Source organism: Eucalyptus grandis, chromosome 1, assembly GCF_016545825.1.
Source record: "Eucalyptus grandis isolate ANBG69807.140 chromosome 1, ASM1654582v1, whole genome shotgun sequence".
In the NCBI taxonomy this organism is placed as follows: domain Eukaryota; kingdom Viridiplantae; phylum Streptophyta; class Magnoliopsida; order Myrtales; family Myrtaceae; genus Eucalyptus; species Eucalyptus grandis.
Window position 1 is genome coordinate 23469941 of NC_052612.1, and position 27514 is coordinate 23497454.

A 27514-nucleotide genomic window follows, 5' to 3' on the forward strand; every position below is an offset into this window, starting at 1 on the left:
CATATTGGAAGACGATCCTCAAGATACTGTCCAACGGGTAGTTTGGAAGTGAAGGAGTATTTAAGGAGATGAAGGACCGATGAGCAAGTAAGAGACGGAGTGTAGAATTTATAATTCCAAAGTCTGAGCGACCTTCGATCATACACTCGAAGTTTGTGATCGTGAGAGAAATACCAAAAGAGTGCCTTAGTGAGATAGTGTGATCTACTAAGTGTTTACACTCAAAGTTGTAATCTCTTGTTGATTGCATAGTGGAATCCAGCCAAGAAGGCTGTTAGCGTGGGAGAGTGGACGTAGGCTTGAATTAAACCGAACCACTATAAATCTTGTGTTCTTATTCTCTTCCTTAACTCCTTTGTTTGAAGTTTATTTTATTCCGCATATATTTGCCAAGATTTATCTTAAACACCTATTCACCCCCTAGGTGTTTATACTAGCACTCTCAGCCACCTCCAACCAGGTTTGGGAATCTACATGATGTACGTATCTCTTATTGTAACATCTTTATTCTGTCTCATAAGGTGCAACTTTACAGGTGGAGAAAGAAATTGGTGAAAAAAGAGTGATTACTTTCCACGGTGCTGGGTTATCAGTTGGACCGGAGTTAAATTCAATGAAGTTACTTCCACCTGTTACGACTTTGAGGAGGTTACTCCTTATTACTTTACCCTGATATGCCTTAACTTTTCTAATATATAGTCTATCCATTTATGCTTTTCTATAGCAAATATTATTGGTGCTTATGTTGACTTGTGAACAGGTCCTTATCACTACTTGTTGCAACTGACTAGTGTGTGTATTTTATCTCTTTGGAATATATCTACCTTACTTTTCCAGATTTCTTCTAAATTAAAATAATTGAATTCCTAATTGTATAATGTTTTTGTTCTTGTGAGTTTGGTTTGATTTACAATAGTTGGATGGCAATGAGTATCGGCATTGTTTTAGTGATGTCAGAAAATTTGCATAGAGAAGCCAATGCAGTGGTATTTATACAGATCTTTTTAGGTCTTCCATTTTTAGATTCTTTTCTTGCTCGAAGTGAAAATCAATAATCTTTATTGTGAAAGGACTAAGCTGGTGTGACTCTTTACATGCTATTATGGTACTATCAGAAAATTCAAAAACGTTTTTTTTTTTTTTTTGGTCGGTAACCAATGAGAAAACCAATGCTCTCTCTTTCCTTTCTTTAACGCTCGTTGCGTCTTCCAAGCATGATCCCTGACATGTCCTCATTCCCTTTGCAGGCGAAGGAGGTATATGCACGGGCTCTTTATGAGTATTACTGCGCAATATATTATTCTCAAATGTGCTATACATGACAAAAAAGGACTTGAAGCATCAACTGCAGAGGTTTCCTTGTCGCAACCATGGAATTATGAGAATTAGTGGCATCTTTCCAGAGGTATTTTTCACTTCAATATATTTAAATAGAAAAGGTGCTTCATGAGATGTTTCTGGTATCAGAATCTGTTCTTGGTTGTGTCATGTCAAAACTTCTGTTGGAGAATGACTTTGAAGCCAGTTTTAGAGATATGATCAGAAGGTAATTATGAGCATATCAATTCTTTAAAAAGAAAATGTATCAGCTTGTTAAAACTGAAGAGTTTGGGTTGTTTGGTTGGTTGTTCTTTTAACGACGGCATTTCGTGGATGTGAAAATTTTCCATTTAGCATCATGCACATCGATATACTTCTTCAATAAGAAGTTTGATGTTATATCAATTTGTCAACAATGTTAATTAGAAGAAATCAGTGGAAGTGCTTTTCTTATTCTGTACCTTCTCTTTTTCGTGCTGTGCCAATAATCTTCTTTCTTGTTCAGATAAAAGTATCATGATGATGCGTTAATTATCTATCCTGGGTTATTTTAAACACCATCTACCTTGACAGGACAGGCATATGCTTTTTTTGGTTTCCAAACTTCTTGTCTTGTTCATTGCCCATTTAAATGATGTGTCAGCGAAGTGGTGTTATTTGCTGTGCTGTTGTTTGGTTTTTCTTTTAGTGCCACTGTTCAGAAAGTTTTGTGTTCCCCTGTAAAATGAACTTTTTCCACTGCCCAAAAAGAGATGTGGCTACATATATTAGATGTTCAATCTTCTGTGTGGATCCACTTGGGGTTTTGCACTGACGAAGTACTGGTCCAAGACAGCATTTGTACTATTGAGGAGGGGGAAGCCAGGCTTATGCTTCTTGGTATCCGTCTTCTGAAGCTTGATGTTCCGTCTATGAGCCTGATCTGCTACGTGTCTATGTAGGGGGCATGAAAGCTTCACTCGAAACTGCACATCTAAGTTTCTAACTCGGAAAAGATCATGCATTTTGCATGTTAAACATACATTATATACTCTGTAACAATGTCGGTTCCTTGGTGTTGTTTTGCAGGGGAAAGGTTCCCTTTTGGACGTGTATTCATAATTCATTAAGTAGATATCTTCTGATCCAATTCAAGTACATACTGGAAAATGGAGCTTTCTTTCTGCGGACCTTTTGACGAACTCTCGGAAGTACTCGAACCAGCCTCTCTTTTCTCCTTCCGTCCATAGCTTCTGGGAGCTGACTATCTGAAGTCCAGGGCTGCCTCAATGTGGCGCATTGTATGCTGTACAGCAATAGGTGGAGCTAGTCACTGATCGGCCATCTTACAGTCTCACATGTATATGGTCTGCTGCATAACAGCCATCAATTAATCGCTCTAGTTATCTTCCGTAGCTTTTTGCCTAATAGTCTTCATCTTAGTCTCTTATTTGAACATGGCATATGACATGATTTGGTGCTGGAAGGTGGTAGATTTTTCCTGACAGGAGGAGCAATGGATAGTTGCCCTCTTATCAGTACACGCCAAAGAGAATACGCTTTCTTATGATATTGATACTCCCCATCCTCATCTCTGGCACTCAACTCATGTCATGATTTTCATTCATTCATTCACTTTACAGCTTGCTGTATTGACTCAATCTGCCAAGTGACTGTTATAGAGATGAGGCATATATTAGCCACTTACGACGGCCCTTTAGCTAGGGAATTGCTGCTATTGGCACTCTAATCTTAACTCGAGGAGATCAGCTTCCTTTTGTCTTTGGAGGACTTGGAGTAAGTTCAAATCCACTACGATGTGCTCTAATCGGGGATTATGGAGACCTAACATCTCAAGTTTAGGCCTACATCCTCTCTGATTCATGCGATTTTCCTGTTTAGTAGTGGGGTTTGCAGGAGGTAACCAAACGTTATGCGATAAAACAAACCAATTAAAGAAAAGTGATTGTGCATCCGTAAGATACATGGCCATCAGATAACCTTTTTTTTTTTTTTTTTTTTTTTCTGGTGCACAGGCGTGGAAATTGCCATGAAATCATATGTCAGAGCCTCATTACTATAATCCCATATCAACTAAGTCTATGGATACCAAGTAAGAGTTTCGTGATGCAATATTTAAGCTGCAGAGTGCGCTTAACGCTTATGATTGCATCATCCTCATTCGAATACCTGCGCTTAATGCTTACGATCGCGTCATTCTCATTTGAATACCGATGAACGTAATAAGATCACCTAACTTGCCATGGTACGCCATGTCAGCGACACGTGATGCGTCGGATGCATAACTCATTCAAGCATCCGGCAACTTTTGTCCCCAAAAAAAGATTTTGAGGCGCATCACGTGTGGAAAAACAAAGCCAATCTAATAGCTTCACGGGAAAATATTGGGTACCCTAAAGGGACCACATTATCGGTGCTCTGAACAAGTCAGATAATGTTTTATGGAGCCGAGGGGCCAAGCTCTCGGTATTTTCAGATGCCTCTAGTACTTAATGGTGGGAAGAGCCAGCATTTCACTGTAGAGCAAGTATGCTTTTACAGAGAATTGACAACTAGGACATTCTTTAATTTGAAAATTCTCATAGCTTGTTTTGCTATGAAACTCTCAATGGTATAGATCCGTATATGCATTACACCCCAACTCCAACACCAACAGTTTTGCTCACTCGGTTAGGAACATTGAGCTGGAGCAAACACCTATTCTTGTGTTCCGTCATCTAGTAAAATTCCAAGTAATACCTTTAGTCATTTACACACACCAAACACTAAAACGCTATAAGGTACAAATGCCACAGGGCAAGTGTGGCGTGTGGCGTGGTAGTATAGATTTTGGAGAAATGTTTCAGGAGTACATTATCCAAGATCCTCATTTCTAGCTCGTTTAGAACTGCTATGAACTTCCATATGTTCATACCCTCTTTTGTGTGAACCGTAAAGAGGTTGCGATGCCCTAAAGCTGAAAATGTTATCTATTCGTATTGTGTTTGGTCCAATTGCTTCATTGTTATCCACTTCAAAATTTGATGTATGCTTGCTCCCATAAACTCGTACACTAAGCACCTTCCTGCGCTCCAATTCGTATGTGCTCGTTGAAGAAAGCTATCAATTCTTGTTTTGCCAGCTTCCTTAATGTTGCGACCTGGTGCAATGCAAACGAAGTGAAGTTTTGTGAATTGCTTTGCATGTCCAGCTTCATGAAGATAAATTAGGCAATTTCAGCTGAGAGGAGGGAGAGGGCATACTGCCAATTGTATACAGGTAACTTTAGTTCCATAAAAAGAGATCAAGCAGAAGATGAATGTAGGCGAAACCAACAGTAGATGAAAAATAGTGTCGATTTGCTCAGTCCCTACTGAGAAGACTAGGATTTTATGTCCGCAATAGAAAGAGAGAGAGAGGCAATATCTTGTACCTCAGTTTCTATTCGATCAAATAGGAAAGTTGAGTTCTATTAGTTATCTCTTCCCAGTGACGCTCAGATTCTTCCCACAAATTCTTGTCCTTCTCCATCTTTGATTCAATTAGTGTGTTTAAATGGCTCTGTCAAAGGCAGAAATTCCACAGGTTTGATGTAATGGTTTAAAAATTATTTGACAAGCTGACATGATTTTCATTATGGAACACGGGAGAAACAACTCACCTTGAAATCAACCTCACTCATCTTAAGGAGTTTACTTTCAAAAGACTCAAGAAAGCTCTGGACCCGTGTGTCGATGTACTTTGGACCCCGTTAAGATTAACAAAGTGAAGGAGTTAAATGTGATGAGGCAGTCAAAACACAGAGAACCTTGTGGTATACCTTCACAGCAAACAGAACAGTGAACTGCAGGCCATGCACACCGAGGTCATATCTGCACGAAACCCTTAGAATAATTAGCAGAACACATATCTGGGGAGAAGAAAGGAGAAATGAAATGGTTTTACCGATGTGTGACCAAACAGACATAACCAAGTTGCTCAACTGTTCTGAGCTGGTGGAAGGCTTCATGCCATGCAATAAAAGCCAAAAGCTGAAGTTGTACATTCAAAGTAATGTCATCTTGATGGATCTGCAATTATCCATGGGGATTGTAATCAAATACATACAGAAAAAGACTAAGTAGACCTACCAAAATGAAATACTCCATGATTTTTAATGCTTCTAATCTGATGAACTTTTTGTCTTTGCTAATGTACAAACATATACTTTCTCAAAGTGAATTGGTGAGTCAGAAATCAACCATCCCAAGGGGGTAAACCATGCGCAATGTGTCACTAGATAGATTTTTGGCCAAAATTACAAGCAAAACACAGCCTCACATACCCAGAGAAACATACTAGCAGATCAAAGGTGGCCTAGGCTAGGAGTCATCTTGAACGTCTATTCAGGCAAAAGACAGGCTAGAAGATTTCATGACAAAGTTATGCGGAGAGAAATTTGTTCTTTTCATTAATATTGTTGAGTAAAAGTACCTGAATAATGTGAAGCAATGCAGAATTCTCATCATTTGAGTTTAGGCCTTCAGTTGAGTAGATGGAACTTACACCCTCATCGAGTGTGACGAGTCTGCTTGTCATGAGCTGGATTGGAGCACAGGCTTGCATATAGGATGAGAACCATTAAAACATCTTCAACATGATGAACAATTGACTCTGCTTCATCATGCTCTATATTCCCTAGTGAGTGATGACAAAATAAAAGTAGATCAAGATTCAAATATGAGAGAGTCAACTTTAAAAAGAAAGGAATAACTTCTAAAATCACTGAACCTGCTATGTAACACTCTAAGAATGCTCTCAGAGCATTCTTGGTGCAAACCGAGAAAGGTCTTCAGGCTGAAGGATCTCAAGTATTTCTAGATCTTCCTCCCAAGGCCATGAATAGTCATTTAATATTAAAGAGAGATAATATGAGGCATGATATCTTGGCTCATCAAACTTGAAATTCTGATAACTTTTTGTCAACTTCTCCTGGAACACAATAAAAGATGAGTCTTAATAGTAATTGGTGCAGCTGGCACATAGCTCAGGAAACTTGACAAATAAGATTACTTTATGACGTTTTTTAGGTCAAAGCATAACAGAACCAATCTGGAAGCTACTGCTCTAGTGGCGGCTCTTTTTAAGAGGTATTGCTTGAATCAGCAAAGTGTATTTGGACCCTTTGCAATTTCACGACTTAGTCATGTACAAAGAGATTTCCTGATTAGATTCGGCGTACTCGAAATAATAATAATCTATTATATGACCAGGTAAAAACATTACTCTGCAAAATGATTGGCATTTTTGCCTAATGTCGTGGAAGCTTCTTGAGAAAAGTTGACCAGAGTTCACAATTAATTGGTCTTCTCCAAGCTATTTGATCACGAAGAGAACATGGATTGTCAAGTTTATGGCACTTTGTGCCAAGATGCACTTTGAGAGTATGAATAAGGCAAAGATAATATCAACATTTCTTAAAGTATTTCAATACATTAAACTTGTTAGAATTTTAAAATTTTAAGTTATGTCTCCATCTAATAGCTTGAACTTACATGGTCCTGCATTTTCAACATGGTATTATAATAGGTCCTGACAAACCTTTCCTGAGCCCCCCGATCGTAGTCAATTTCCACATCTCAGTCTTAGGTCAAAGTTTAGCCTATGCATGTGGGGTTGTTGTGTTGAAACATTTAAACAATAAAATACTCCTTCACGTAATACCTTGAGCTTTTAGATCAATTAGCAGAAGTATCTGCAATTTCCACCAATAAAAAACCCACATAACAGGATGCTTCTCCTATTATTCTGCACTCCTGATGGCCCCCACAAAAAAAAATATTTTGCAGTCCTTATAGGAACTAATGCAAATGTTTTGGTAGATCATATAACAAAAGTAAAAAAATGTAAAAAGTAGTTGCTGCTTCTGGCCTGCAGTTATCTAGCTTTCCTCAACCAAGTGTATGAAAGATTATTGATACACAGGAACTGATATAAGCTTCTTTCTGCAGCATAAATTTCATGATTACCTTGATCATAGAAAATCTTTCTGGCTTCACTGTAAAAACTGCCATTGCTTTGAGGATGGTATCCAATAATACCCACAACTTGTGATAATAGCCACTGACTTCCAGCTTAAGAAAATCAGAAAAAGAGTGAGCATGTTGTAAATGGAGAACCCCACTTACTGGAGGAATAAGGATGTGAAAAAGGAAATATTTTTGCATCGAATCAATGCCCAATTTGTATATGTATGTAAATACACACACAAAATAAATGTACATATATGTGTGTATTTTTTTCCTATGGCCAGAACTCTCTACATAAAAGAAGTTGATTCTTTCACCCAGGCAGGCAAATCAGATAGTCAGAATAATTTATAACACATTCAAGAAACCTTGGATGGGTAGTGGGTTGGGGCCTTCTGTAGCAAGATAAAGTATCTATATGCTGGCATGGGACAGAAAAAACGAATTACTAACCAATAGCCACAAGCAAAAAATCTATAGGTTGATGCAGGCATTGTATATCGTTCCACTCTTACCTCAGTTGATGAATGTGCTAAAACTAACCAGGAATCAGCAGTTATTGATAGAAAATGAAACTAGTTTGATGGCAATCATGCATGACAAAATGAGGCCGCAGCTATGCACACTAAACAGGTATGCACACTAACATGCACAAACCCCAATCTTCTTAGACACCAGTACATACCATGATCATACTTCTATGGTACAACCAGATGTCTATATCAATCATCATTGATCACAGACTTGCGCGCTCCGGGAAAGACCAGGAAGTGCTAGCAGAATGGAATATGGAAATTTGGACGCGAAGGACCTCAGGAATGGCACCTCAATGAAGCACGCTGAGGACCTCATTTTCCTGAGGCAATGCTAGATCTTGCAGGGAAACTGACCGAGAATGAGACTCGTCTCGCATTCGGAAGCCATAGAATAATCTGCCAAGCTTCCACCATTTGACACTCACTTGATGTTGTGAGATCTTGATATTCTGAAGCGGTTCCATGACATACTCAGCCTGCAAAATTTCTATGATTATTTCACCATGGAGTAAACTCCAACCAATCTCCGGAGTCTCTGTGACATGATTCAATGCATTGGATAATGATAGAGTGATATTCCTAACTGACAAGCCAGAATGAGACCTCTACCCTTAACAAAACAGAAATCAACAGGCAAATTAGTAAAGAATCCCATTATGATTAGCCCATATCTGTTCATCTGCATGGTGCGATTCCACAAATCAAAACCAAGTAACTCATATTCAAAGGCAGGGCATTACGTATAGTATGCAAATTTAAAATTTTCATTTATCATTCTTCTTTTCAGCAGTATGTAGCTAAATAAGAGGCCAGACGAACAATCAAGCTATAAATATCAACTTTGAGATTGACAAAATTTGAGACTGACACAAATACAATCTTCAAAAAGCAAGTTCTCTCATAGAGTGATGCACAATATTTGCGAGGAAAGGTTTATACCATATACACAATCTTTCATTTTCCCAACAGATGAGATGACTTGCTGAAGAGATCTTTCCCCCAGTGTAAGAGGAGAAGGAAAATGCTACAGCCATAACAAACACAAATTCCTGCTTTTGTTTCTGGACATTTTAGCACCATTCAAAAGTTCTACACACCACATTCTAGCAAAGCCGAAACATCAAAGTCTGCTCAACGACAGTAATTGAAAGCAAAATGCCCATTTGGCATTATGTGCGTCTTTCCTCGGTGCCCAAAAGTAAACAGTTGCTTACTGGCACTTCAAGCCAGTGCATGCAGTAATGCAAGCCGACCAAGTTCAGCAGCACATTCACTTCCGGCCTGAACAGAAACATTTCGACGTCCTTGAATCCGAGTCGCATAGAGCTTAAGTGCTCGATCGCTTTTAGGTAGTCCCTGATCTCGAGCGAATCGGAAAACAGACATTGCTCGACGTGCTGAACAACCAACGCAGCTTGCTCGGCCATCTCGGCATGCCAATTCATTAAAAGTCCCTCCATCCCTACTTTCAAATTCCAACCACCAACAAAGTACCCAAACCTACCATGATCAGAATTTCTCCCTCCTCGCCGACAATTGCACGATCATCAAAATAAGCAATTTTCATCATAAAAGATTAACACGAACCAAACCCAAACCCAAAACCCGAGACCCGATGCTGAAAGAGAAGATTACCTTGAAAGAGGAAGAGTCGCCATGATCAGCCGATGAAGATTCAGTCAACGAATCCAGAGAAGGCCATCTTCGTCGCGCCAGAGGCTCCCACGGGAAATCCGACCCGCACAAGTTCCGACTTCCTCAACCAGTAGTGCCCGACCATGCGGCCCTCGCCCAGGCCGGGTTCGCGATCGCGCCCTTCTCCAGCTCCTCCATCGCCTTGAACGCGGCCTGGAACCGAGGCTCCATCTTCTCCACGAACTTGTTCGTGAACCCGATTCGGCTCAAGTCCAAGGAAAAGCCCTAGCTCCAGTGCTGGTGTAGCCAGTCCACGTACCTCGTCCACAGCGAGTGGGAATCCTTCTCCAGCCCTCTAGCCCGCGCCTCTCCTTCTTCGCCGCGCCATCGGCCCTGCCCAGGTCTACTGAGATCTCCCTCGCGACCGATAGGGCCAGCGACAGGGACAGCACTTGGTCGACGGCGGGGAGCCTGGCGCCGCTCGGGAACGAGATCGAGGCCCTAAAGTTGCCGAGAGACCAACGCGAGCACAAACCTTATGCTCGATCTCCACGTTGGAAACAGTCGGAGGCGAAGGTGGTCCGGAACCAGCTGCGACTGGCGGGGCTCTTGGAGGAGGCGACGTGCCAAAGGTAGATGACCGGCGAGGCTTTTTGGGGGAGGCGAGAGGGGGGCGGAGGCGGAGGGGGTGGGACGCGCTGAGAAGGAAACTGAGGAAGTGCAGCTCGTCCATGAGGAGAGAGAGAGCCTAGAAAATATTCAAGTGAGGAGAGAGATTTTAAGCGGGAGTGTTGCGCATTTATTCCCCCTACTTTCTACAGAAGCGCAGAAGATGGAGTGAGCGGATGTGGCGGGCCTCGTGGACAGGTGTCGACGCCTGAATGGTTCAGAGCACCGATGACATGGCACTGTTAGGGTACCCAATTTAAGCGGGAGTGTTGCGCATTTATTACCCATGCTTTCTACTGTCAGCCGAGCCGAGCCTAGCCGAGTCATCAGCCGAGAGTTATTTCGAAGAGTGAGAAGAGAGAGGAGAGAGACAGAAGCGCAGAAGATGGAGTGAGCGGATGTGGCGGGCTCCGTGGACAGGTGTCGACGCCTGAATGGTTCAAAGCACTGATGACGTGGCACTGTTAGGGTACCCAATATTTTCTCCAAAAGAAAGGACAATCAGCGTATTCCTCTCGCTCAAAATTTGCGTATTTCTCCCGCTCAAAATTTTTCTCTCCTCACTTGAATGGCCGGGTTCTCTCCTCATAAAAGAAAAAAGAACGCGAGCCTTCCTCTGTTTCCTTCTCTCTACCCTAGCTCTCTCTGTCCGACGAACTCCCTCTCTCTCCACCCTCCATCTTTCCAACCAGCGAACCACCACGAGCAACCGACGAATCAAGTCTAATGATTCCTTCAATGACCGTCGCTCCCTCCCAAGGACTGTTGGGGTTTCATGAATCATGTATAAGAAAAATTAACGAAATGAACGCAGCGGAAACAAATATATATTTTACACATGATTCTCCTAAGGCGTTGTTCGTGCGTTTCAATCAAAAATCTAAACATGAAAGGAAGTTAAACGAATTACCTCTTGAAGCGCTTTGAAACGAGTCGGTTCGGATGTTCTACAATTCGAGTCCCACAAGCGTCGGACCTCTAGTTCAGACACACCAACAACGAACGTCGAACGGAAGAGAGAACCTTCGGATATTCTCCACTTCGATCGTGCTAGCAATCACGTGGAAAGAATCCGTCGTATTCTTGATGTATAATAGTCACAGCCTGAACGAGATAACGCTCTTCTTTCTAGCGCCTCAAAGACACAAGAACACGCACACACTTTGCTTTCTATTTTCAGCAAAGCATCACTGATTTCTCGCTTGTGTTTCTCTCGAACAAAACCAAAACCACACTGACTCTTTTCTCTGTTTTTCAACAGCCTCTTTTAACTCTCGTCCCTCGTTCATTTTATAATAAAAATGACCAGCAACGGTTGCTGATCGATGGACGATCAGCAACGGTTGCTGATCGATGGACGATCGTCGATGGACGATCGTCCATAGCGGACGATCGTGCATGAGCGGTTGCTCATGCACGACCATCGTGCATGAGCAAACCATCCATGCTTCGTGCATAATGGTCAGCAACCGCTGACCATTACGCCAGTGCATGTGCACGAATTCGTGCACATGCATGAGGCTTTACTTTCTTTTTCTTTTTTCTTTTTATTAATTTAATTAGTTAATTTAGGGCATACTTCTAACAATCTCCCACTTGCACTAAAGCCAACTTGTTTGGTATGTTAACATATATCCACTTTGGGCATGCGTGTGCATCATATGCAAGTAGGCTCGTGACTGTAATACAAATTAAATTAAATTAAATCTCATTTAATTTAATTTCAAATTAACTCAATTCGATTGCAGTAATTGCAAACACATTTGCAATAATATTTCTCTCTTGTTCCACGTCATCCTAATTGTTTATGGTGTGTGACATCCCTAGGTTCATCACTAAGCTGGTAGTAAGACTTGTACTAACACATTAGTACTTCCAAAAGAATTAATTGTCCCGATTAATCTTTTAGGTCCTACAAGCCACGATTGACATCTAGCAATATGTCATGGCTACCCAGATAGTGTGAATACTTTAAGAACATAATGAACCCGTCAGCTTTGGCTACAAAGGTGTAATTCAATCCCTCTGTCTTACCATGTCCCGATCAAACAAAGACTATGGAATATTTGTCAAGTCATTAATTCGATCATATGCACAAATCTAATTGACATGCATTTTATTCGATACATAAACAATTTATTCTCGGTTACAACCCCGGCCGAGGATTTCAATGCAGTGTCACAATTAGATCGCATAGGACATCATTATCATACCTTGCATATAACAAGGAGACAGATTCCATATTGCGCACACGTGTAACTTCGTATATGAACAAACTATGACCATCAAGTATAAAGACGGATCGACGACCCGGCATTATGTGCACCCGTGAACCATAGTTGTTCGATACACAAGTTAACACGGTGCCTCAGGTCTAAGGATTATTTACACAAGACCAAAGCATGAACAATTAGACATTGACCACGCTAAAAGCTTCCATGTCGCTAATCATTCCATATGCGTCACGTTCAGTGAATTTGTCTAATACAAACACCCGTGTTCTAACTCAGGCATCATAATACCCAATGACATGTGACTCATCATTCCCTTAAGTATCCAATACTTAATGGCGAAGTTAAGAACACACCGGCCTCAATAGGATTATTAATATCCACTCAATAATCCATTGACCGGGAACAATTTAAAGATTCAGTCTAACTATGAACCGGTCACATATATTCTTGACGTCTCAAGAACAGGTCTAGTTGCAACTGATCTTATGGAATCATTCATTAATATAAAATAATTGGACAAATGAATGAATACGTCATTGCCATTAATTAAATAATAATAATGAAAGTACAACTGAAATCCCTAATATGTAACTATTACATAGCAACTTTAGGGCATACATCTAACAATTTCTCACTTGCCCTAAAGCCAACTTGTCTGGTACCTCAAACCCATTTTGTCAATATGTCTTTCAAAAGAAGACTGAGGTAAGGCCTTAGTGAAGGGATCTGCCACGTTTTCTGCTGAGGCAATTTTCTGCAAGGCGATATCACCTCTCCCAACAATTTCTCTAATGAGATGGAAGCGTCTCTCAATATGCTTGGACTTCTGGTGAGACCTTGGTTCCTTAGCTTGAGCTATCTTCCCATTGTTGTCGCAAAACAATGTGATCGGTTGCTCAATTGAAGGAATGACTCCAAGTTCATAAATAAACTTCTTCATCCAAGTGGCTTCCTTTGCTGCTTCAGAAGCAGCTACATACTCTGCCTCGGTGGTGGAATCAGCGCTTATACTTTGTTTGGAACTTTTCCAACTAACGCACCACCATTGAATGTAAAGACAAACCTAGATGTAGACTTATAATCATTAGGATCCGATTGAAAATCGGAATCGTAGAAGCTACAACTTTAAATTATCCTTCTCCATATATCAAGAATAAATCTTTAGTCCTTCGCAAGTACTTACGAATATTCTTGATTGCTATCCAAAGGCTCTTCTCCCGGATCGACTAATATCACTCGCTAGTAATACTTACAGCATGCGCAATATCGGTCTAGTACATAGCATAGCATACATTATGCTTCCAATAGCGGATGCATATGGTATCTTTGCCATCCGCTCTCTTTCTTCAGGAGTGTTGGGACACATCTCCTTAGAAAGACGGATCCCTTGCCTAAAAGGCAATAATCCTCTCTTGGAACATTGCATGTTAAACCATGTTCACACTTTGTCTATGTACGTAGATTGTGAGAGGCCAATCAATCGTCTTGATCTATCTCTATAGATCTTGATACCTAAAATGTAGGTTGCCTCTCCTAAATCTTTCATGGAGAATTTCTGTGACAAGAATAGTTTTATCAATGATATCATTAGTACATCATTTCCAATCAAAAGTATATCATCGACATACAAAACCAGAAATGCAATTGCACTCCCACTGATATTCTTATATACACAAGGTTCATCCGGATTTTTGATGAAGCCAACCGATTTGACTACCTCATCAAAACGGATGTTCCAACTTCTGGAGGCTTGTTTGAGTCCATAAATGGATCTCTTAAGCTTACAGACCTTCTGTTTTTCACTATTGGATTCAAAACCATGTGGTTGTTCCATATAGATGTCCTCATCAAGAAAACCATTTAGAAAAGCCGTTTTGACATCCATCTGAAATATCTCATAATCAAGGTGTGCAGCTATAGCCAACATAATCCGAATGGATTTTAGCGTGGCCACAGGTGAGAAAGTTTCGTCATAATCAATTCATTCTTTTTGATGATATCCTTTCGCCACTAGCCGTGCTTTGTAAATTCCAATTTGACCTTCAACATTCATCTTCCTCTTGAAGATCCATTTACAGCCAATTGGTACAATACCATCAGGCAGGTCAGTCAAGGTCCATACCTTATTGGAATACATTGAATCCATTTCGGATTTCATGGCTTCTAGCCATTTACCAGAATCGATGTCCAACATCGCCTCCTCATATGTTTTAGGATCACCGGGTTGATCACTATCATTCACAATGAATAATGGTTCAATATGATCAACCGAGTGTCTATAACGAGCAGGTGGGCGAGACGTTCTCGCAGTTCTCCTAAGAGGTTGTGTATCATAAGCTCCCACTGAATCAGAGATTGGTATCTAAACTTGGTTGTTTGATACTTCATTATTTTCTTCTTGTAAGACTATTTTCCACCCAGCACCACTTTCTTGGACGAACTAATTCTCCAAAAAAGAAGCGTGCTTGCATACCAAAATTCTTTGGTTTGAATGAAAATAGAAATAATATCCAAGAGTTTCTTTTGGATATCCAATGAAGCGACCTTGTTCAGATCTTGCCTCCAATTTTTTCATTTTCAGCTTTTTCACGAAAGCTGGACAACCCCAAATCTTAATATGATTAAGACTAGGTTTCCTACTATGTCATATCTCATAGGGCGTAGTTGGAACAGATTTGGACGGCACTTTATTCAGTATATATACAGCAGTCTCAAGGGCATATCCCCAAAGGGATATTGGCAAATCGGTGTAACTCATCATAGACCGTACCATATCTAATAAAGTACGATTTCTTCGTTCGAGATACACCATTATGTTCGGAGTTCCAGGAGGTGTCCATTGTGATAAAATGCCATTCTCTTTAAGAAAGTCCAGGAATTCAGTACTAAGGTATTCACCTCCTCGATCTGATCGAAGAGCCTTAATACATTTTCCTGTTTGTTTCTCAACTTCAGCCTTGAATTCCTTGAACTTTTCAATACTAAGGTATTCAGTACTAAGGTATTCACCTCCTCGATCTAATCGAAGAGCCTTAATACTAAGGAATTCAGTACTAAGGTATTCACCTCCTCGATCTGATCGAAGAGCCTTAATACATTTTCCTGTTTGTTTCTCAACTTCAGCCTTGAATTCCTTGAACTTTTCAAAGGATTCAGATTTATACTTCATGAGGTATAAATAACCATACCGTGACTGATCATCGATGAAGGTAATGAAGTAATTATAACCACCTCTAGCAGTTTCATTAATTGGTCCACATACATCTGTATGTATTAATTCTAATATGTCAGCAGCTCGCGCACTTTGTCCCACAAAATGCGCTTTGGTCATTTTTCCTAGAAGACATGCCTCACAAGTCGAGTATGACTCAAAATTTAAAGGATCAATGTATCCATCATTACTCAACTTGTTAATTCTGTCTTCTCCAATATGACCTAATCGGAGATGCCAAACATACTTTTTATTTGGACCGTCTCTAGGGTGTTTATTAGTTATGGCATTTATATCAATTCTATTTTGCTTATTGACATTGGTAATCGCATTACCGGACATTGTAATGGTATAAAGATTGTTGGTTAATAAGCTAGAACCAACACATATTCTATTATGATAAATAGAACATACATCATCAGCAAAAGAAAATTCATAATTCTCTTTACCCAAACAAGGTACAGAGATGATGTTCCTAACAGCATTCTTATAATGCAAACAGTTCTTTAAAACCATTACATGTCCAGAAGGGAAACATAAACGAAAAGTCCCTATAGCTAATGCAGCAACTCTTGCTCCATTGGCAAACGTCAGGACAATCTCATTTCGCCTTAGCATCTTGCTTATTTCCATATTCTACAAAGACATACAAATATGTGAAGTTGTAGCAGAATCTAGAACCCATGAGCTGGATTCAGCACTAACCATAAGATTGGTTTCAATAAGCATATACACCATACATTCATAAGGTCGGTTCTTGGGCTTGACCTTCAAGCTCGCGAGGTACCTCTTACAGTTCCTCCTCCAGTGCCCTTTGACACCACAGTAATGACATTTCCCTTTATCAATCATGGGTTTTGGTTGCACAACAAGTTTGGCAGGCCTCTTCCATTTATTCTTCTTTAAAATGGTCTTACCATTTGAAGAAGAAGCCTTAGCCATAGCCACTACATTTGGCCTCGTGTTATGCATTTCCTTCTCATAAACTATCAACATGCTATGTAACTCAGCAAGAGTTTTCTCCATCTTATGCATGTGGAAGTTTTGGACAAAACTAGAGAAGGAATCGGGTAAAGATTGGAGGATCAAATCCACAGCTAACTCATTGTCCATAACGAGATTCAGCCTAGCCAATTCTTCAATGTGCCGATCATTTTCAAAGCATGATCATTAACAGATGATCCTTCAGCCATCCTCATACGGTACAATGCCTTAGATATCTCATATCTAGAGGTTCGACCATTCTTATCAAAGTATTCCTTTAAGTGCAAAATAATCGACCCAGCATCTTCCATAGATTCATACTTCTTCTGTAATTCATTATTCATATAAGCAAGCATATATGACCTAACTTTTAAGTCATCATCACGCCACTTATCATAAGTAACACGCTCCTCTTGGGTCCCACCCTCAGGAAAGGAGGTTGGCATCTTTTCATCAAGCACATACCCAATTTTTTCTGAATTGAGAACAATTCTCAAATTCCTCACCCAAATCGTGAAATTGGGTCCAGTCAAACAATTCTTGTCAAGTATAGAAGCGAGTGGGTTTGTGGTCACCATTTTCAGAGTAATAATATATTTGTTGCAGAAAATAAATTGTTAGCCGTTGTATCTTTCAATGTAACTATTTCATTTTGGCCTTTAAATGAAATAGATCCTCCCACTAAATTTATATTCGAATCCCATACTCCTTAAGATGGGAAGCGGTAATCTTTGTTGGGTAAAGATTACTAATGGGGATTGGAGTCCCACTAGCCCAAAGTTCACCTCACCTAACAGTTATTGGTGTCCTATGAACTTAGTGAGTGAACCAGCTTGTTCAACGCATCATATGCGAGTCCCAATCATAACTTCAGCCTCTAGACCATAAAAGTCTCACCTAACAGTTATTGGCATCATGATCATAGTTAAGTCTAGCCCATCGTCTCATGCAAGTATTGAAAACACAAATGATTCCCTCACCTAACAGTTATTGGAAATCATTTGGCTCCAACCCCACAGCATCATATGCATAATGGAGTGGTCCAATATTATAAATGGTAATTAACCCCTATGTATCCATAACGGTTAGTTAACCACTATAATATTGGATCAAACCACGACGATGGAAGGCCACGAGTCCGAAACCCATTTCGACTTAATATTCTTTGTAAGGAGATTTGGGTCGTTATTAACGGTCTTACTTTGCACATTAACCGGTTTAACATGCACGATATCATAAACACAATAAATAAATAGATATCACATAATATCTATCCTATGTGGTGATCATGGAATTATGGTTCAATGGGTCTCGAGCCAAAGAGACCCATTTAGCCATTTTAATATTTTAATAATATGGACCTGCTCTTCACTTTTTCTTCAATCTTTGAACTCTTCAAAGACCGGGCCCAGAGAGCTCACCGATTTAATGGCTCCTCCAATGGCTCCTTCTCTCTTGTAGTATTACATCAATAATTGAAATACTAAACTATACTAAAATTACATTTCATAAAAATAAATATAAAAGGAAGGACGCAGCCTCCATTTAATAATTACATTCCCAAAAAGAATACCTGTAATCATCATACATTCATCCATACAACGATCACAACATTTAGGGATTTTTCCATGATCACCACCCTTCCTTATGAGCCATAAATTCAAAATTTAAAGCTCTGGAAGGCATGCATAAAATTCTGCATATCATTTGTAGAATATAAACACAAAGTATAACAAGTTATGGATTTTGATTCAAAATTGATTTAGTTCTAATTTTTGCTTAGTTGATTAAATTTATCACATAAATTAATCAACTTCTATAGGCCACATAAAAGTAAGAAAACCAATTCTCTTAACAAAAATAAATTGGCCATTAGAACACAAAAAATATATTTGAACTACAAATCAATTAAACGCACGAAAAACGCCTAAGGTTGGCTCTGATACCACTATTGGGGTTTCATGAATCATGTATAAGAAAAATTAACAAAATGAACGCAGCGGAAACAAATATATATTTTACACATGATTCTCCTAAGGCGTTGTTTGTGCGTTTCAATCAAAAATCTAAACATGAAAGGAAGTTAAACGAATTACCTCTTGAAGCGCGCTTTGAAACGAGTCGGTTCGGATGTTCTACAATTCGAGTCCCACAAGCGTCGGACCTCTAGTTCGGACACACCAACAACGAACGTCGAACGGAAGAGAGAACCTTCGGATATTCTCCACTTCGATCGTGCTAGCAATCACGTGGAAAGAATCCGTCGTATTCTTGATGTATAATAGTCACAGCCTGAACGAGATAACGCTCTTCTTTCTAGCGCCTCAAAGACACAAGAACACGCACACACTTTGCTTTTTATTTTCAGCAAAGCATCACTGATTTCTCGCTTGTGTTTCTCTCGAACAAAACCAAAACCACACTGACTCTTTTCTCTGTTTTTCAACAGCCTCTTTTAACTTTCGTCCCTCGTTCATTTTATAATAAAAATGACTAGCAACGGTTGCTGATCGATGGACGATCAGCAACCGTTGCCGATCGTCCATAGCGGACGATTGTGCATGAGCAACCGCTCATGCACGATCTTGGCATGATGGTCAGCAACCGCTGACCATTACGCTTCGTGCACATGCAGGAAGCTTTACTTTCTTTTTTCTTTTTTTTTATTAATTTAATTAGTTAATTTAGGGCATACTTCTAATAAGGACAGCCTTTTCTCTCCACTTGATAGCCTCATCTCAGGGCTGCACTACATTCTCTCGGCGCACTTCTTCCTAAATCGCGCTCTCTCCCGATGGCCAATTTCAATCGCCTCTCCCACGACTGCTTTTGGCGGTTCTTCCCTCGTGGTTCGGTGAGGTCTTGGGTATGCCCTCATGCTGTGTCTCTTCTTCCTTGCTCAGCAACACCGTACTGCCTCTCTCTCTGAGTGTGTCTATATGTGCATTCTTTCATCCATGAGGCAAGCATTTCAACTAGGGTTTAGGGTTTCGCCACCCCTTCTTTAAGGTTCGTCCGGGTACCTCTCATTTTTGCGTGAACCCAGCGTGAATTTTATAGTCTTTCTTTCTAGATGACTACCCTTTTCACTTCGATCAGTCCTTCAGCAAAAGCTAAGTGACAACGCGACAGCAGTTTCGAATCCTGGGTTTCGCTCTGTGATGCTAAGCCTTGCTTTGGTTCCTTAAAAAGTTGCTGACTTTTTCACACGTTGTAGCTTTGTGGCTGCTCCGAGATTCTAGGTTGGTCATTCTATTGTCTTGCTCGGAGCGAGCGAAATGGTGTCCAAAAGGGGCGTGTCAAATTCGTCGACGCTTGAGTCGGCGGCGACTTCTGAGGACAAGAAAGGGCAGAAATCGAAAGGATTGATGGCTTCAGTTCCTAGTTCTACCAAAAGTCATGTCAAGGTATTGTCTTTTAATCGAACCTATCGTTCCACCTGTGTTTTGGGGACTTGACCATTTAGCATTCATTTTTTCTGCAGAAAAATTCCGATGCAAGCATTGGTGAAGTCATGTTCCCTAATAATGACCCGGCCAAAATTGAGGCAATGACATTTCACGAATTGAGAGCTACATCGAGGTGGGGATGAATTGTTTTAGTTGCACGCGTGTGATAGTCGTTATTGTGTTTCCTGCGTAACTTTACAGTAAGCAAAAATCAAGTTTTTCTATTTGATGCTTGCGAGGGAGATTATTGAGCAAGGAAGTGAATATTACTAATGGAAAATCATGAGGTCTTGAGAATTTGCCTTCAACAAAGAGCAATTTGTTTATGAAAATGAAATTTTTTGCATCACGCTTTTTCTCAAAATGATAATGAAACCTGTAAGTCCTTTTTTGTATTTCTATGGTTGTTTCTAAGGCTTGTAAATTGTTATTGTAAAGCATGTGGGAAGAGTACACGGAACGACTGGGTTGAAGGACTAGCTCCCTACCTACTGTTTCAGTTCAGAGGCATTCTGATTTGTTACAGCGAGTGCATTTGACCCCAATGAATTGTCATGTTTTGACTGAGAATGTCGGAGTCTGTATAGATATTCTGGTGTTTTAATCTAGTTAATTGATAAAATAATATGCTTGTAGTAGGGTTAGTCCATTTGCTTTGTGTCTATTCGAATGAAATGCTTCTCATCTTAAATAAAGATCACAGCCAATGATCAGTTAAGTTGCTCATGAGATATAATTAGCATCTCAAGTGATGTTGGATGAATAATAAAATCGACATGAGTTGCACTTTGTATGTCAGAAACGCAAAAGTACTACCTTTTCTCTATATTAATTTGTGTAAGGTGGATACCGTGCCTTCTGGTTTTCTCCTACATTTGGCTTTTTTGGATTATTATTTTTGAGGTTATTAGTAGTAATTTTTTTTTTTGTGCAGATAAAGCCCCTTTCAGTTACATATGGTCTGGGCATATCAGATCATGATTCTGAGGGAAGGCTTGTCACTGCAGAGTTTGATTCGTTCTATCTCTTGAGCGGTTATGTTCCTAATTCTGGTGATGGCCTGAGAAGACTGGTATCAATCTATTTCATCGGTTTACTCTGTTACACACTTTCAAGTATGATTCATTAATTATGTTGCTTATTTATGTCAGACGTATAGGATTTTACAGTGGGATCCGTCTCTTGGTAACTACATAAAGTATGTCAACACTATGTAGCCCTTTTGCTTTTTGATAAAGCTATTTAGACTTTTGTTCTGGAGTCATTATTCACCATATCATGGATCAATTCTACAACCTATAAAGGTTTTCCAATAGACTATTTTTATTCTGTTGCAATATTGTTTCATCTCTTACTCAAATTTGTGCTTGCACAGGAACTTGAAAAGTCGAAACCCGTGATTTTGACTGGCGATCTGAATTGTGCCCATCAGGAAATAGACATTTATGATCCTGCCCTGCGGTAAGGGAAACAATCAATGTGCCTTTTCTGCATTTGATTGACTAGGTGCATTAATAATTTGCATGAGCTTTTTAACTGTCACAGGACAATGTCCTGGCCACACCATATGCCCCCCACCCCACTTAAAAGGAGGGGAAAAACCCCAAAACAGAGAAGAGGACTGTAATCAGGCTTTTCCTCCATACAACTGAATTTTGTTTTGGGTTTTTGTTGGGGGGGGTTTGGGTTTTTTTGTTGGGGGGTTGATAAAAATCACAATTCAGGCTGTTTGGCATCCCGAAACAGAAGTTCTTAATACGTCTAATGTTTCTTATTTCTATCATTAATCTGATTGTCATGAGACTCCAGGGAAATAAAAGAAGTGTTGGATTTACAATTGAAGAACGGGAATCTTTTGAGACCAACTTCCTGTCGAGGGGCTTTGTGGGAGGAAGACAAATAAAGGTATACATAGAGCTACTTGATGGAACATTATATATATCTAATGTTACACTTCTCTCCTGTAATGGTGATAATATGAGCAATGACAAGCTTTTGCTTTTTATTGAGTCATTATGCATATCGTTGTCTTATCAGATGAAGCATATAGAAATAGGTATTCTCACCTGTTAACTATCCTCTTGCAACCTACAGGGTGGCACCTCGATTATTTTCTTGTTTCAGAATCTATTGCAGACAAAGTTCATGACTCATTCATCGTTCCTGATATCACCGGTAGTGATCATAGTCCTATTGGCCTGATTCTCAAGCTTTAGTTCTGTCATCTCTTTTGGGATCTTGGTGAATGGATTCTGCGAAGGTAGTCCGGCAGCATCATCCTAGATGCTGTTTGCTGAAAAGTATTGAGCTTTCATTGTCATTGTCATTCATGTTGAAGCCACTAGCAAGGGAAAGTTTTTTTTGATGAAATTTGCTTAGCAAAGGGGGCAAAGAAAAGAAGGACGAGATGAGGGGGCTGACTGTATTTATTTTGTCTGGCCCTATGGAGTGATCTGGGTTTTTCTAGATTATTTTACAAGGCATCTTTTGGAGGAAGAGTTATGATGGAACATTGAAATCACTTTAGAAAAAACCTGTGCAAGTTTTTGAACATACATTCTGATGCCGAAGCCGGTAGGCGAAAAATGCTGAAATGTTGAGTGCAAGTTGTAGGTACAACCGTTCTGGTTCGCAATTCAATCTGATTATCTGGTGGATTTTATTTTATTTTTAATTTAAAAGGAAGTCTGGAAAGACAGTTGTCTACAACCGTCTGCTGCTCGGTCTTTTAAGGAGTAAGGCTGGGCGTACAATGACTTATCATGGATCCTTGCTTGCATCTTGTTGTTAGAGAACCTCAAAGGAGCACGTATCAACAATGTCATTTTTGGCTCTTGAATTTTGTACATGAACGTGGTAGACCTGAAGATGATGATGTTCCCATAATTAGGTGCGGAAATGTTGGCAATGTTTTAGACAAATGTAATTAGCGAGTTTCATTTATTTATGGAATCCTCCAGCTGCTCAAGTGTATTACTGTTTGCTTGATTCCTTGACAACTACGAAGGCTCCCGGAATTCGTCTTTGTATGATAAGGGAAATTTGCTTGGAATTGTTATGTTGGTTATACCAGGAAGTCCCAGCAAACTTCACAAAGACCAGGATAAAGCCTGAACTGCTAATTATTATCATCGTCCATCGACATGTTTTTGCCATCTTTAAACTTTTATATATATCAATGAACTGCAATTGCTTCTTCATAAATCCTGAACTGATTATTGCTTCTTTCTTAGTTATTCATGCTCATAACGTGAACTTATCATGCCCACTGACTTCATAAACCAAGTGAGAAGATGGAGGCTGAAGCTCGAAGGGAACAGTAACATCGAGAAACGAATCTACCTCGTGCGTTTAATTGGCATGCCTGTTCCTCACACCAAATCAAACATTGGGATGTCAACATGTAAACTTAATTACATCATTCCGAATTCTGTGAATGCACGTTTTATACATACTCATCGAACTTTGAGCCATGTTTGGTGGAATTAGAATTACTTATTGCCGATAGTCAGAATTACTAAAGATCGTGAACCAGCAAAGAAGCTTGGTGATTTCATATGCCTAGTTCGTGACAATATTCCTGATCTCGGGTAGTTTACACGCTTGTGATGGGAATTTGATCGGATTACCTTCAATTTTTTGTAGCTAAAATCTCTCGGTGCCCCCAGTCAAAATGCCTACCGAAGGGTCACTTTCTTTTTTCCCAACTTATGGTTTTGTCAACAAAATAAATTTCAGGCGTAGATACGTGTATGACAAAGGAACAATTGTCTTGTTTTTAACATAAAAATAAACTTCAAGGGCTAAAACCTTGGGATGAAGAACCAACGCAGAGAAATAAATTGATAGAGCGAAATTGGGCAAAACTGCTTTACTATGGAGGCATGCCATTTGAGAGTCTCATCTGGATATGAGCTCCAATCAGAGGTTCTATATTACCGTCCAAAATAGAATACAGGTCAGGCATTTCAACACCACTTCTTACATCTTTCACATGCTTGCGAGGGTAAAGAACGTATCTTCAGACCTCGTCTCACCATATGTCGAACACATTTTCTTTCTTGAAGCCATTTATGCCTGGAACCCCTACATCGCTGGCTGCGACAAGAAGTTTAGCCTTCAACCGGTTGAGGGCCTTAATCTTATTTGCAAAAATGCTCCTTTCACCTGGGATAAAAATTTTGAGATCTTATTTCTCAATCACAAAATGTCGTGCTAGACAGGCAATCATGAACGTGTGTTGAGGAACAGGCATTTGCTTCTTTGTAAAGTCAACCGGATTGCGGAAACCATTGGTAAACAAATTTGAGTTGGAAGGTCAACCCTAACAAATAAGGGAATAGACAACTCATTACCCGAAGATTGGACGACAAAACTAGTAGGAACATGCTGAATAACAACTCCAGACCGGCCTTCAATGACTTTTACTTCAGGCGATGACGATGGGCACAAGATTAGCAAATCCTCCTCACTAATTTTTAGGTCAGGGGCCGAACCACGGAACAGAGGAATTATATCGACAGCTGCTAGGCTAACCTGCAAATTTTGAGTACTAAAATGAGGAACTGACAGGAATTTAGGGGCCAATGATGTAGCAGAACATAAACACATTACACAGAAAAGGCTTGTCTCGACCTTCAATTCGCTTGTATAAGAAGCGGATATACTATAAAAAGAAACAAGTTGAATGGTAGGATCCCATGAAATGCAACAATTCCCTTGGCTATGTTTTTGAGTGAACTAAATCAACCTTAGGCTCATGTGCAAAATTAATCCACACGCCATTTGAAGTTGCATCTTATATTTTTTAGCCAATGTTAGACTCTATGGTACATGTATACATCTAGGTGCCACACAAATATCTAAGTGTGTAATTAAGATAAGATCAAGAAAGAATTGACCCAAATATATACCATAAGGTGCCATGAGTACGAGTTCATATTTAGCTGCTTTGATTTCAAGAAAGAGCCACATAAACAATCAATCTTCCAATTCCAATGTGTTTTTCCTTGCGCACGGTCATTTACATGTCGTCAAGTCTTTAATACACTTCAAATTGTTTCTTGATATTGATGATGCACTAACAAGATGCCACTTTTGCCTTCTGAAATCTCCGGAAAGAGAAGAAACAAACCATTCAGAGCTCATTGTTAAAAAGAAGTCAAAAACCAATAGCAATATACATCAATGTTTCATCAAAACAAAAATGATAATTGTAAACCTACCTCATCAATTGTTGATCCAGTTTCTGAACCACTTATCATTCGATGAACACCCCGCTCCCCTTGAAGACAACCATATGCATAATCAAATTCAAATTCAACCGTTGCAGAAGTGATTCCACCATTCGTTGCCCAATGCTTCTCTACAATCCTCCCTCAATAACCTTGCTTCTCAGCCCATTTTTGGTACATTCTCGGTAGTTTTTCAGCCCATAACTGGATTAGCAAATGCATGAGAGACAGAGAGATTGGAACCAGCAGAGGCATAAGCCCAAAAGATTTTTTTTTTTTGGGGGTCAACAAAACTAAGTGAACTTCATTGAATTAGCTAATGGAAAAGGAATATATCCCCATTATAGATGACTATTATAGTCCGCTATTTTCCAGGATTTCATCTGTCATTTGCAAATAGAATGGCAACTTGTCATTCCCTGTCCTAGTTCATACTGATGTCAAAATGAAGTATCCTCATAACAGAAGTATCCTCATAGTGGAGAATAATATTGAACCACTATCCATACTGATCAAATTCTCACTTTTCTTTTTTCTCATTATTCTTTTGATAGCCAATACATTATCACTCAATGTTTACTTCTAAGTTGGAATTCAGGGGAGGGACATGCAAAATACCTCCCACAGGAAGAAGGATACTAGACAATAAATTAAATATTCACTAAACCCTGGAGAAACCCACATTTGATTTTCAAGACATCTAAGTCATCAAGCAAAGAGATTCGTAGATAAGAAGTAACTAAAATGGTGATGCGCACAAGCATACATATATATTAACAAGATTCCACTAATAATGTCCCACCCTTATATGTACATATATATGCAGTTTTTTCATTCTCAAGTTCTTTGAAACTCCTATATTTTGGCATAAGTATTATAAAGAAGTAGGAACCAGAGACTGTGCATCCATTCTACATCAATGTATATCACAACGGAAGAGTGTGATATAAACATCATCTCTTTGCACATGCATAATTATTCTAGAAATGAAGTTAGATTATCAAACCTCATGGTAATTGCCATTGGATTCAGCTTTGATGACCATCGACTCTCCATCCACATCATATGGTCCCTTAAGAAGCTTTAACATCTCATAACGGTCCAAAAACTTACTCATATCCAAAGACGAAGCGTATGCCTACTCGAAAAGAGCATAATTAATAGCATCCATCTCCACCAGTTGAGTTATCAGCTTTGCTTCTTCCGCCTGCAAATTTCAGCAAATAAAAGTCAACTAAAGCTCAACAACTGCACTTCCTTTAATTGATACAGTTAAACTAGATATGACAGTCATTAACATATTAAGAATCAAGTTAATCTCAGAAGAAGAGTCAAGACAAGTATGTGCACATGCTTTCAGGCTTCGGCACAGATAATGGGCAAACCAATGACCCAACAATTGCCCAACTTAATCCACACCCACTGGGTGGAAAAGCTTATTCTATGAGATGGATATGGCATTCCACACCACCTTGTAAGTTAAATTCCTTAGGGCATCGACTGCTATTTAGCAAGATCATCCCAAAGGTCGTAATCTCGAATCAGTCCATCAAGCTTAATCTATTTAGCTTCTTCGATTTGTAGTGCAGTAGGAACCATCTTCTCAGTGCGTTGAACTGCATCTTCAATCTTCCTTTTTAGTGAAAACAACCTTGGAGAAAAAGAAATGCAAATTTTACATAAAAGCCGAACTGCAAAGATTTTTACCCCACCAACATCCCAGAAACATTTTTGCTTACATTTCTCAGAACTCGTGTCAGATTGTACATGTGGCATCCAAGAATTTCAACGACCCTCAGATATGTGATGGTCATGACCGATTGACGGAAGTATCATCGAATTGTGGCATTGATATCATTTATGGGCATTGATTCGTATTATTGTTGGACCGATCAACCGTGCATTGGACTTTGATCGATTGAAGAAATTTGGCCATGCATGAGGAACCCACATGCCGAATTTAAGAATAAAAATTTCGAGGAGTTGGATCGCACATGAGAACCATGCACGTATTTTCTTTGTGCAATTTGGCAAGTGAGGAAATGAAATATTGTCACCATGCCGCTCGGTCGAATCCCTTCTCCACGTGAGGACTTTGGTCATGTACTTGTACATGAAGCAAATTGATTAAGGGAATATTAGTTGATTTCTATGAAAACCGAAATGCCTCATTTTGTGCAGAAATTTAAGGGCTTATCTTTGGAGAATTTGGGCCATTTAATTAGGATATTTTGGCCACAAATTGCGGGCCCAAA

General features: G+C 39.6%; 2 protein-coding genes and 3 long non-coding RNA genes across 7 annotated transcripts; 2 read left to right on the plus strand and 3 right to left on the minus strand.

Annotated features, from left to right (window-relative positions):
* Positions 1 to 418: 418 nt before the first annotated feature.
* On the plus strand, positions 419 to 2727 carry LOC120286390. Its single transcript, XR_005549542.1, has 3 exons — positions 419 to 648; positions 1248 to 1405; positions 2389 to 2727. It is a non-coding gene; the product is annotated as an uncharacterized LOC120286390 (long non-coding RNA).
* Positions 2728 to 4230: 1503 nt separating this feature from the next.
* Positions 4231 to 6097, minus strand: LOC120292222. The gene is made up of 6 exons (XR_005549996.1): positions 6070 to 6097; positions 5773 to 5976; positions 5245 to 5369; positions 4961 to 5171; positions 4733 to 4860; positions 4231 to 4459 (listed from the first exon to the last, which is right to left on the minus strand). It is a non-coding gene; the product is annotated as an uncharacterized LOC120292222 (long non-coding RNA).
* Positions 6098 to 7347: 1250 nt separating this feature from the next.
* LOC120291768 lies at positions 7348 to 9920 on the minus strand. Of its 2 annotated transcripts, XR_005549733.1 has the most exons (3): positions 9058 to 9920; positions 7993 to 8319; positions 7348 to 7412 (listed from the first exon to the last, which is right to left on the minus strand). XR_005549733.1 is itself a non-coding variant. In XM_039309500.1 (2 exons), exons 1-2 carry the CDS (start codon positions 9301 to 9303, stop codon positions 8134 to 8136), a joined length of 432 nt encoding a protein of 143 aa, XP_039165434.1. In that variant the 5' UTR covers positions 9304 to 9920; the 3' UTR covers positions 7948 to 8133. The 2 variants fall into 2 exon arrangements, 1 of the variants encoding a protein (XP_039165434.1); XM_039309500.1 differs by lacking the exon at positions 7348 to 7412 and having other exon boundaries at positions 7948 to 8319.
* Positions 9921 to 20073: 10153 nt separating this feature from the next.
* LOC120289402 lies at positions 20074 to 21911 on the plus strand. Of its 2 annotated transcripts, none has more exons than XR_005547374.1 (4): positions 20074 to 20158; positions 20960 to 21223; positions 21401 to 21486; positions 21835 to 21911. It is a non-coding gene; the product is annotated as an uncharacterized LOC120289402 (long non-coding RNA). The 2 variants fall into 2 exon arrangements; XR_005547382.1 differs by having other exon boundaries at positions 20960 to 21097.
* A 2002-nt stretch (positions 21912 to 23913) lies between these two features.
* On the minus strand, positions 23914 to 26764 carry LOC104450532 (peptide chain release factor PrfB3, chloroplastic-like). The gene is made up of 5 exons (XM_039310206.1): positions 26731 to 26764; positions 26266 to 26466; positions 25251 to 25463; positions 24381 to 24561; positions 23914 to 24192 (listed from the first exon to the last, which is right to left on the minus strand). The coding sequence occupies exons 3-5, from the start codon at positions 25287 to 25289 to the stop codon at positions 24059 to 24061; spliced, it is 354 nt and encodes a 117-aa protein (XP_039166140.1). The 5' UTR covers positions 25290 to 25463; positions 26266 to 26466; positions 26731 to 26764; the 3' UTR covers positions 23914 to 24058.
* Between the last annotated feature and the right edge of the window lie 750 nt (positions 26765 to 27514).

Bases quoted from the DNA above. Each gene is read 5' to 3' on its own strand.
- LOC120291768 (XM_039309500.1), bottom strand. From the start codon at position 9,303: ATGGAGGGACTTTTAATGAATTGGCATGCCGAGATGGCCGAGCAAGCT. The intron at 8,320-9,057 runs GTAAGCAACTGT...GAAATTTTGCAG, and splicing joins TGCACTGGCTTGAAGTGCCA to GCTGAGTATGTCATGGAACC.
- LOC104450532 (XM_039310206.1), bottom strand. From the start codon at position 25,289: ATGATAAGTGGTTCAGAAACTGGATCAACAATTGATGAG. The intron at 24,562-25,250 runs GTAGGTTTACAA...CAAAATTTGCAG, and splicing joins CTGGATCAACAATTGATGAG to GTTAGCCTAGCAGCTGTCGA. The intron at 24,193-24,380 runs GTAATGAGTTGT...TTTTTATCCCAG, and splicing joins TTTTGTCGTCCAATCTTCGG to GTGAAAGGAGCATTTTTGCA.